The sequence below is a fragment of the Camellia sinensis genome, chromosome 3, assembly GCF_055761805.1.
Source record: "Camellia sinensis isolate YWXY chromosome 3, ASM5576180v1, whole genome shotgun sequence".
Taxonomy (NCBI): Eukaryota; Viridiplantae; Streptophyta; class Magnoliopsida; order Ericales; family Theaceae; genus Camellia; species Camellia sinensis.
In genome coordinates this window covers 87,105,638-87,117,560 of record NC_138963.1, presented here as the reverse complement: position 1 = coordinate 87,117,560, position 11,923 = coordinate 87,105,638, and the positions used below count along the sequence as shown (strand labels likewise).

Genomic DNA, 11,923 nt, shown 5'->3' with positions numbered 1-11,923 from the left:
ATTCGTATGTGAATTTTCTCTTTGAAGAGTAGAAATTTCTTTGTTGTGAAAATGTTGATAAATCCCAACTACTACGAAAATGTTATATGTCTTTTATCTTATAAAATTCTAATATTAGGAACTTTAAACTAAAAATAAAAAATAAAAAATAAAAAAAATGCTCTAAGAACATCTTAATAAATGTTTAAAACTGTGTAATTATTTAATTATTTTTATGTATTAATGTACTTTAATTATCTTAATTTTGTCATGTGTCAAAACAAACATAGCCTAAACTTGTTAATATAGTAATTGTGGCAAACACATACAAATCCACTCCAAAATCCATGAATACGACACAGAAATTTAAATTAAGTCCCCTAAAAACACTTAAACAGGAAAATCCTTAGAAATCACAAAACTAATGAAGGTTAAACTACGTTTGAGATCTGTTTAACTTGTGCAGTTATAATTAAAATCAGTACAATTGCAAAATAAACAACTACAAATCTAAATTTGAATTTAATAAAGCTCCTATAATTCTTTAGGGATCAACTAAGGAGGTTACATATTAGATTTACAAGCCGTCAAAATATAAATAAATAAAAAAGAGATACAAAATGAAAATTCTAAATCAGTGTGAGAAATACAATAAATAAAAAATAACATTAACATGAAAAAGAAACGGCACTAAACGTGATAATGGTCCAATCTAGTCAATTAAACATTATTTAAAAAATAATAATAATAATAATAATAATAATAACTTTTCCTTTCCCTCACTAGAGATATCTTCATTGCTAATGACCTTTGAGTCTTCAATCCGCACGTTAGGTAGTTCAAAAAAAAAAACAAATCCGCACTTTAGGAATGTGTTTTCCTTTCCAATAATTCCCATCTAGTACGGCTTGATTCAACTTTGAAATTAATTTATCAGACAGACAATTCAAGTTGTTTCAGATTTGATAGATGTTTAGTGCCTGAGGGCAACTCCTCCAACAATTCACATTTCACGATGATTAGTTCTTCAAGTCGAGACATCGTACCTTCCTCCATTGTCACCCATCTCAATCCTTTTAAGTTTTCAAGGCCTAAGTACTTGAGTCTCTGAAATCTACCAGCCTTGAAACACAATCCCTCCCCTTCATATGATTCATCAACAAGCGAGAGAAAAACCAGATTAGGCAAATTTTGCAGGGATTTCAGTGGATCATCCCTTAACTTGCTCCACCACAAAACTAAGCGCGTGAGGCCATGAAGAGAAGTTATCCACTCCGGTAACTTCTCTAAACGTCCATTCAAGTATAGTCGTTGAAGAAATTGAGGAGCTGGAGATAAAGATTGTAGATCAAGGATCTCATCCTCTTCTATTGGCTTCACATCTAATGAGCGAAGGTTGCTTAGCTTCTCAATGGAGGAGCACAAAACCACCCCATCTTCTCTTCTCAACTTCAAAATTCCCAACCTCCTTAATTGGGTGAGCCTTCCTATCTCTTTCACTATGGTACTACTGTTGGCATGGTTTGCCTCTAAGAAGCATAACTTTTGTAGGGATTGCAAGGCTCCTATCTTAGCTGGTGCCTCAAAGCCATGTTTGCAGTGAAATGGAAGATAAATATGCCTAGTTTCATTACGATATAACAAAAGATGGCGCAACTTTTGGAGCCTTAGAATTTCAACAGGCAACTCCGTCACATACGTTTCTTTAAGATCTAATGTCTCTAGGTTCCAAAGCAATCCAATCGAATTTGGAAGCACTTTCACTTGTGTTCCTCTCAAGCTTAGATACTTTAGATGGAACAACTTGTCCACATTGCCTGGAAATCTCTCCAAAGAAGCATTTCTCAAGTGTAGAACTTTTAACAACCTCAACCCACCATTGAACAATAGAGGCATGGAGGACTCAGATATGGGTTCATCTACCCCAAACATAAGCAATGAACGTAGTTGAGAGAAACACTTACCTTCTAGTGGTATATCTGGTAAGGTTTTATGAATTGATAGTCGTCGAGCATTTTCAAGACACCTCACGCTTCCTTCTCTTGCTATCGTTAGAAAGTTCTGATGTTTTGACTTTGAAAGAATAATTTCACGCAAAAGGTCATGTATACAACACTTCTGGATCCTTCTATCTTCCCTTCTCATTGCTACTTGAATCAAGCTTCTATTAAGGAGCTCATAGAGGTAAGCCTCAGCGACTTCCTCTAGTGTTTTTCCTCCTTCTACTTCCACAAATGCTTCTGCAATCCACATTCGAATTGAGCTCATCCAATCGATCAAATGATCCTCTGGGAAACTACTCAAGTACAAGAGACAAGACTTGAGATAGTAAGGCAAATCATTGTAACTTAGCAACAGTATTTTCTTCATATCACTGCCTTCGACTTCAGCACCAAGACTACGATTTACCAACTCCCATTCATCTACTCTTCCCTGGTCCTTTGAAGCCAACACCCCAGAAATCACCACAATCGCCAGTGGCAAGCCCTCACATCTTCTCAGGGTACTTTTTGAAATTTCAATTAAATATGGAGGGCAATCCTTCTCCTGAAATGTCTTCTTACAAAACAGAGTCCAAGACTCTTCTTCAGACAAAGCTTTCATTTCATAGATGTAACCATGGGGTTTTCTACAAGAGGTAGAAGCAACATTACCGATGCGTGTTGTGAGTAGCACACGGCTGCCACAGTTGCGGTTTGGCAATGCAATTTTGATAGTATCCCATGCCTCAATGCTCCAAATATCATCAAGGACGAGCACGTACCTGCTTTCTTGGAGGAACTCTTTGAGCACTGCTTTCAGATTATTGCTGTCCATAGTTTCAAACCTCTGAGGGAGAGGTCGTCTAACTTCATCAAAGAGTTGTTGAATCAAACCTGAAAGGATCTCTTCAATCTTGAATGATTGAGAAAGAGTGATCCAAGCATGGTTTTGAAAATGTCTCTTCACTTCCATGTCGTCATAAACTTTCTTGATAAGGGTGGTTTTACCCAAGCCCCCCATTCCCACCACCGAAATCACTTTGAGTGGAGAATCAGCATCATCAAGGACCCAATCAATGAGTTGTTGTTTAGGCTTGTCGATGCCAACAAGATCATCTTCTTCAAGTAGAAGTGCATCACCTCTTCGATCATAACATCCTCCATTGTTTGCAACATTGGAGCTTGAGCCTTGCTCTGAGTTACTGAATTTGTAACCATACCTCTGACGTCTCTGCGCAATATCGATGACTCTGGTTTTGATGTCCTGTATATCAGAAGCAATTTGACGACGAGCTTTCATGTTCTTAATTTGATAATAGATCTTACAAACAGATCCATAGAATCCATGATGATGACGATGACGATCAGCAAAGCGAAGCATAAACTCATCAAGAATGTCGTCGGTATTGTGAGCGACGTCTCTGACTTGCTTAACCCATGCTTGGATCTCTGGATCACTGTCTTCAATTGCATCAGCAACCCTCAGGAAGGCCCTCATGCTTTCCAGCTCGTCTCCGATGAACACAATTTTTCCCTTAACTCCACCCAACGATTTCAGCTCTTCTTGAATCAAGCTTCCAAGCTTTGTAAGCAAGAAGGCCACCGCACTTTCTGCCATAATCTCTCTCTTTCAAAGGTTGAAACACGTCTCGCCTGTGTAGTAGTAGTGTGTACTGATCTGTGGATCGATGTAGTTTTAAATGGAGAGAAGAGAGACAGAGAGAGCAGGGAGTAAAGAAGAGGGACACTTCAAGGCGTGTTACGGCCTACCCAAGTTGACTCCGATAACAGACCGACGTGTTCCTCCTTTGTTTATTAATTTATGAATAAAATTACAACGGTGCTGCATACCTCTCATTAGAGGTGCAGCCGTACAGCTCTAGTGAGCTGTCACCTAATAAAGAAAAAAAAAAAATTATGAAGTAAAAGATAAAAGAAGGGAAACAAAAAGTCAAATTAGAATTTCATTAGTGGCCTTTTTTAAAGGTCTGAATCATTTTTCATAAAATTATTGAAAAGTTGAAGGTAAGGAGAAGCGAATATTTTTTACACCAATGTTAGATATTATGAAAAAAAATTTATGAAAATAATCATAAAAATTTTGTGATCTTTAAATTACACTTAGAATAAAGTACCACATACTAATTAAGATAATCCAAGGATCATAAATCTTTCATGATCATTTTCATAAAAAAAAATTTATGATCACTAACTTTTTTCCATTTTTTATTAGCGAAAGGTTTATCTTTGAAAAATGCTTCGGACCCCCACTGGGGGTCGACCCCTAGTGAGGTGGCGTGCCGTGATTGGGTAAAAAAAACTGTTTTATTTTTTTTTTTTTTTTTTTGAGTTTCAACCAGTGGGGGCTCGCCACCTCACTGGGGGTCTGCAGCATAATTGGTTTATCTTTATAAAGTAGTTTGGTGAGAAGTTTTTTTTTTATTTTAAAAGATATTTTGTTTTTAATTTTATCTCTTAATTTATCAGTTGACTTTTTTTAACTATATGTTTAAATTTATATCTATCTGTTTAAATTATTTTTCATCTGTCTAAATTTGTTTACTATTTATTCAAATTTATAGCTATCTGTTGAAATTTTTTCCCCTATCTATTCAAATTATGTGAGTTTCTCTCTCTATCTGTTCAAATTCTATGGGTTTCTCTTTATTCTTATCTGTTGAAATATTTTTTATCTATCTGTTTAATTTTTTTTAAATTATCTGTTCAAATATTTTTTTACCTATTTAATTTTTTGATTGTTCAATTTTTTTTCTTTTTTCTGTTCAAATATTTGTCCAAAATTTATTATTCATTCAATTTTTTCCCTGGGAAAAATTTATTCTATCTTATTATCTATTGAAATACACCTAACCAGTATCTATTGCAATTTCTCTCTCTATCTTTCTCTCTCGAAATTTCCTACCACCAACACTCAAATATAATCCAGTACACACACACACATATATCTTTTTGATTTTCATTTTTTATCTATTTAATTTTTAATTTTATCTGTTCATTCACCACTTTCCGTTGGAATTTGTTTCATCATCAACGAAGACAACAACACAGATCAATAACTAAAAAAAATTAAAGAAAGAGAGCAGGAGAGAAAGAGGAGGAGTTGGATTTGTGTGTTCAGAAGTTTAAAAAAAAAAAAAAAAAAAAACTATCCATAAGGAGTTGGATCAATGGAGTCTTCTTCTTCGATGGTCCTCTGCAAGCATCGTTGTTGTCTACTTGCTTGCTGAGAAAACACAGATTCAGAGTGAAGTTAAAGAATTAGCATTTTGCATACAATGTTTTAATGTTATTTTAAATTCTATGAAAAATTATTAATTAAAACACAATTAAAAGAGAAAAAGAAAAGGAAAGAGAGGTTTCATATCACACTTAAGAGACGCACCAAGCGTATAGATCCAAAACAATGAAATATCAAAGATCCAATCTATTTAAACTTAAAAAAGGAAAACGAAATCTTCAAGTTCATATATATTCTCAAAAGCCAAACAAATCTAATCACCGATAAGTTCAAAGTTAAACACATCAAAAGCACAAAATGCATTAGCAATCAAGTACCAGAATCAAGTTGCCCTGATAGGATAACACTGAAATTTGAAATGGCAGATCCATATTCCATGCCATCAAAGCAAGAGCATCCACAGTGGAGCTGTTAACCCTCCACTAATGTCAAATGTTAAAGTTTTGGCCAGCCAAACTTCATTTTGTTCCCATAATGGAGCTATTAAGGGTAATGTTAGTGGTGAAAGTGTAACAACCCTCACCACTGTTTACCGATTGATTACTGATTACCGTTAAACTAAGATTGATTATGATAAGTAATTGAATCGATTGAAATACTGAACTGACTGACTGAAATCTGGAACTGAATTGATTGAGTACATCTGTTTAATTGTATGTCTATTTATTGCCTGTTTGATTATCTGTTTGTGTATTTATGTTTAAACTGCAAATTGAAGGCCTTATCGGCGGCCGAATCTGAAATTAATTAATGTTCCATGATCCTTAGAATTTATGCGATTTTATGATTAAATTAGATTAAAATAAGCTAAATTGCATGAGTTGGTTTATTCACCATTTTGCCACCACTAGTAGGCCACTAGCTTAGCACTTTTGAGACTCATTCCTTTGTATCAAAACACATTTCATCAGCCATTTTGTTGAGCTCAACCGAACTAGAGAGAGAGAGTTAGGAGAGAGTGTGATTTCATCTCTAATTGGCTTGGAAACTTGGTAGAAGTGAAGGAATTGAAGAGTAATTTACAAACTTGAGCTTATATTCTCATAATTGAAGACATAAGGTAGAGCTCTTACCTTCTTAGTCATGAATTGAAGTATTTCTTGCATGATTTAGAGGATTGTTGAAGATTGGAGCCAAGATATGGCTTATAATGTTGATTGGAAGCTCATTTCATGCATGCATGTTTGTATTGTTGAGTTTTAAGTTGTTTTTATGGAAAAATGTTACATGCATGCTCATAATTATGTTTAAGTCCATGATTTCACCTTGTTTTGAAAAGAATCGGCTCATTAGAGCATGTATTGAAGTTTTGAATTGATTTAAACTCATGCATGTTTACATGTTCATCATGTTCATGAAAATTGGTTTGAAATTGAGTTTGATTGATCTTCCTTTGGGGCTTTGATTTTACAATTGAGTTTTGAATCATGTTAAACTATGAGTTTTGAAGTGTTTTCTGGAAAATTAGCCCAAGAGGATCAAAATTGGTATTTTAAAACCTGATTTTGAGCTTGAGGTTCAAATCTGGGAATTTCAGATTTTGAACTCACGCTCGAGCGGGGTGACCGGTGCTTGAGCGTGGAAATCGTGCTCCCAACATTTTGTTCTGTTTTTGAGTCAGCTCGAGCGGGGTAATTAACGCTCGAACGGAACCTTGTGTCTTACGCTCGAGCGGGTGTCAAGTGCCCAATCGAGCGTGAATTTCACATATCCAGCACTTTTAACTGTTTTGCAGAACGCTCGAGCGGGTAAGTCTACACTCGAGCAGAAACCTTTGTCTGCATGTCCGCTCGAGCGGAGTAACCTACGCTCGAGCGTGACCCCTATTTTCTAAAAATGCTTTTAAAGGGCATCCTTGCATCCTCATTTCATCCTAGGCATTCTTAGGCCTAGTTTAAGACATCTTAATGAGGATATAGATGTAGAACACACCGAGGCAAATTAGGGATTAAGTTATTATATTTCCCAACTGTGTAGCTTAGTGTGTATTCGTCCTGTAAACTGTGTAGGGTTGGCATCCGAGGACGCGCTCTAGCTTAACTGTAGCCCAGAACTCTGTAAGTAACAACTGTGTAAAGATATGTTCAAAGATGAATATTTTCTGACTGTTAACTGAACTGCTTTCTGAACTGTTACTATTAACTGAATGAATGTATGTCCTCTATTCTGAACTATATTGTGGCATCCTTAGCAACTACTGTTACTGTTACTGCTACTGTTACAGAGATCTCTGTCGGTTCCCATGTGGAACCACTGTTATGATGGCCATCATTGACTGCTCAGTCTTTTAAGACCTACTGTTTACTGTACAGCTATGCTAATGGATGTACCACATATGACTGTTACGACTGAACGATTGAAATATTGATTTAATGAACTGTTTTCATTACTATAAGGACATTCATTCTTAACCTCTTTACGCATTATGTTATTCACTGGGTTTTAGCTCACTGTTTATATATATATGTAGGTGTACAGGCACCAGACCGGAGCTAAGAGCGTGGGTTAGACTCCCTTTTTGTCAAGGCAACCACTGTGTCTCACTGCAAGGTTCCGAGCCTGCCAAGCTTTGGCTTAGGGGTGTTTTAATTTCCTCCGTCTGTCTCTATATCTGTTTTGTAATAACTGTATAGACTGATAACACTGTACTGTACTGCCTAACAGGGATTAAGTCCCTGTTCTGATCGACTGTAAATGTTGTACATACTATTCTGTATTGTTCATGTATATACGTATGAAAAATCTTTTTACATTCAGACTGTCACAGCTCATTGGACACTGTTTATTTACTGTTTTGGCTTCCGTCATTCCCCTGTACTCTATATTATTGTCTGACTGTTAAGCAGACCTTTGGTAATCTCGAATTACTAGCCAGTTACGGTGCTAAACCCATAGGGGCGGGTTTGGGTCATGACAAAAAGTTAGTGTCAGCTGTTAAATAGTGTTAACTACAGCCAACATTTTAGCCAGCGAGGGAGAGAGAGGAAAATGCTATGGGAAAGTCCGGCCGGATATTCGGCCGGTCATCTCCCTTGACGTCCGAACCCTTCAAGAAAGAAAAAAAAAAATTGTAGAGTTGTTTTTGGCCGACCGGATGATTTTATGGCCAGCCGGCTTATTTACCAAGCAAAGATGCACTACAAAAAAACAGAGGAAGGCACTAACAGTGCAGTGGGATGAGGGCCCACTACACTTTTCCTTTATTTTATATTTTATATATATATATATATATATATTCTTAACACACATCTTAACACACACCTTAACACATCCATTGTATCACCATTCACTCACTAAATTAACAAACTTTTAACACAAATTTTTAGGTCCCACTTTTATCACTTTTTGTCATATAACACATTTTAACACACAATTTTAACAGATCCATTATGGATGTTCTAAACAAACCTTTAGCTTGTTTATCTACATTGTACTTGAATCTGATGAGGAGATCCTGCGTGACCTAGACCAGATCTTGACTTTCCGACCAGATCTCGACTGGTGTTAATGGAACATGACACCTACAACAGCGACGGTGACGGCGACTATGAGTTCTGCTCCGTCGAGTTCCATTTGAGGACCAAACACAGGTCTATCTCTCTCTCTCATCTTATTCTCTTTCTCTCCCAGCTGATGTCGCTGCCAGTGTAGACTACCATGTTGCCGATGAGCTAATGCCAACTCAAGAGACGTCATCACCGCTGCCTTGGCTCACACTGGAGGTTAAGGGCGGATCCAAAATCGTTGTCGCCACTAGCTTGAGCGCCAACTTATTGAGGCTATCCATTGGAGAGCAAAGAGTTAGGGTTAGGGCTTTAAGGGAGTTGAAGAGAATAAGAGAGAGAGCACGTACTAAATACGCTCGAGAAAGCTACAGAGAGAAGGATGATAACAGAGAGAAATCTCTAGAGAGAGTTGAGGAAAATGGAGAGTTGAGTGGTATACGATAGATTTATGCATGTGGGTATTTTTATCGTGTGGGTATTTTGGTCATTTTTCAGGAGCTTGTTCTAGAAATTCTATTTCCACACACTTAATTATCTCAATCCACATCATTTTTCAGTACACACACTTCATAATTTAATTATTAATTAGTTTTCTCAATCCACACACTAAATGTATCAACTATATCATTCACTCATTCCATTGTACACACACCACTTCAACCCTCATTCCACACACTTGTCCCTACTTTCACATGCACTGCTACTGCTACGGTTTGGAAATTTGTAGACACACAATGCTACAACAGTCAAAGTAAAGATCCACAATGAAGAACTTTGCTCTATTAAAGATCTCCTTTTGTCATAGAACAAAAATAAAAAAACGAAACAAAACAAAAACAAAACCTCAACCTAGTTCTTCAATCTTCTTAGTTAATTTAGTTCCTCAACCCAGTTCTTCAATCATAAACCAAAGAGCATTTTATGTTGATAAGAAGACAAACCAAAAATAATCAATCATAAACCAAAGAACAAAGCGCGTTCACTGTTTTTTTAAGGACTATGCTTCGCTGGTTAACAATCATTAACCCAGTTCTTCAATCTTCTTAGTTAATTTCAGTTGAATCCCCCCCAAAAAAAATGCAGTCTCTCTCAACAATTTGACAACAATGAAAAAATTGGGATTTACTTTCTTTTTTTTAACTCAAAAGGTATATATTGAGTTTTTTATTTTTAAAAGATGTGTACATAAATTTTTTTTATATAATATTATGGATATTACTAGATATTTATTATGATCATTTTTATTTAAAATATAATTATTATTAAATTAATATTTTATTAAGTGGGTGCCTGAACTAACTATGTGTGTGAAAATAGATTTTCCCAATTACAGCCACTACTCCCACCTGCATTCTTCTGCCAGCTCTACCCCCTTCTCCTACTCCCTTCCTCTCGGATCCGGATTCTCTATGGTGACAAGTCTTGTGGTGATGTTGGGCTGGTTTTAACCGCAGCAAGACACATCATCAAAGACAACAATCAACGGCTAAGATTTAATTTTAAACTATACAATCAAAATCACATCATTTTGAATAATAAATTAAAAGAAAAAGGTAAATTATAAATACACCCTTATGAGATTTGTTTAAAATATGAATTATCTCTTATGGTTCTAAAAATTATATCTCGTCTCTTAAAGTTTTTAATTTAATAACAAATAACCGTTTTTATTAATAAATCATTAAGTTAATTAACAATTTTTAATACTATCATAGATTTATTTCAATTAATAATTTAGATAATTTTATTACTGTAAATAATAGTAGCTAGGAATTTTATTTTTTTAATTAATTCAATTAAATAAAAAAATTTAACAAGAGATATTTATAATTTTTTAAATCACAAGAAATATTCTATATATTTTAAACAAATCTCGTTGCATATATAATTTATCCAAAAAAATAATTCTCCAGGCATTCCAGAATACATATTTTTTTTGTAAAAAATTAAAAAAAAAAAAAATTAGCTACATGCAACATACATCTTCAGTAAAAAATAAAAATAAAAATAAACCAATATAATTATTAAAATTTTCCAACGTACCAGCTGAATTGAAATATCCACTAAAATGTTTTTAAATCTTTGACACATCCACTAAACCTGATAAAATTAGCATCGTTAAATACAATAATTTATACATCTATTAAGCCAATAAAACTAAAATGCTCAACTAAAATAATTTTGAATCTCGATCCAACCAAAAATAATTTTATCAGCTTTATACTGTATTTGATTGAGAAATTTGAGAAAGAATTTGGAAAGAAAAATGTGGGAGCCAGGTAGGAATGGCAACGGGGTGGGGCCGGGGACCACACTTCCCGTCCCTGATCCCCGATAGTGAGAAATTTTCCGCCCCCGATCCCCGCCGGGGACCACATCGCCCCCCCGACCCCGCCCCCGATCGGGGATCGGGTATCCCCGACCGGGGATCCGGTATCCCCGACCTCGCAAATTCCCCGATTTACAGTTTTTTTTTTTTGTTCAAAAATTTTTTTAAACATCCTTTTAAAAGAATCTGTACACATTTTAAAATTAGTCTGTACACATTTTAGAATCTGTACATATTTTAAAAGAATATGTACATTATTTGTACATAAAAGAATCTGTACACATTTTAAAAGAATCTGTACATAATCTGTACATAATTTTAAAAGAATCTGTACACATTTTAAAAGAATCTGTACATAATTTCAAAAACATGGCATAATCTGTACTCAACAAATTATTTGTTAATAGCATAGCATAGCATCATCTGTACATATTTTCATGTTATCTGTCAATATGAACTTAATAGCAACATAATCTCTATATAGCATAATCTGTTGACAGATTCATCCAACAGATTAGTCCCAAGCACACAAAAAATAATCAATACTCAACAATCAATACTCAGCAGATTAGTCCCAAGCATAATCTGTTGACAGACTCAATAATCAATACTCAATAGGATAGGCTACCAAAAAAATTCAACATGTTGACAGATTCATCCAGCAGCCATAATCTGTCAACTGAAGTAGCATATTCAGTCCACCAGCCCACAAAAAAAAAATTTCAACAAGTTGCAAATATAATAATTAGTCCCAAGCGCAGCCCGCATGGGATAGGCTACCCAAAAAATAAAATAAAATAAAATAAAATAAAAACAAATCCATTACAATATAAAAAATAAGATTGTCCAATACAACTTTCATCATCTT

At 35.1% G+C, this 11,923-nt stretch overlaps 1 protein-coding gene across 1 annotated transcript; it reads right to left on the bottom strand.

Moving 5' to 3' along the window:
- Window positions 1-474: 474 nt before the first annotated feature.
- LOC114283853 (disease resistance protein RPM1-like) lies at window positions 475-3,816 on the bottom strand. The gene has a single exon (XM_028226721.2). The coding sequence runs from the start codon at window positions 3,577-3,579 to the stop codon at window positions 913-915; it is 2,667 nt and encodes an 888-aa protein (XP_028082522.2). The 5' UTR covers window positions 3,580-3,816; the 3' UTR covers window positions 475-912.
- Window positions 3,817-11,923: the final 8,107 nt, after the last annotated feature.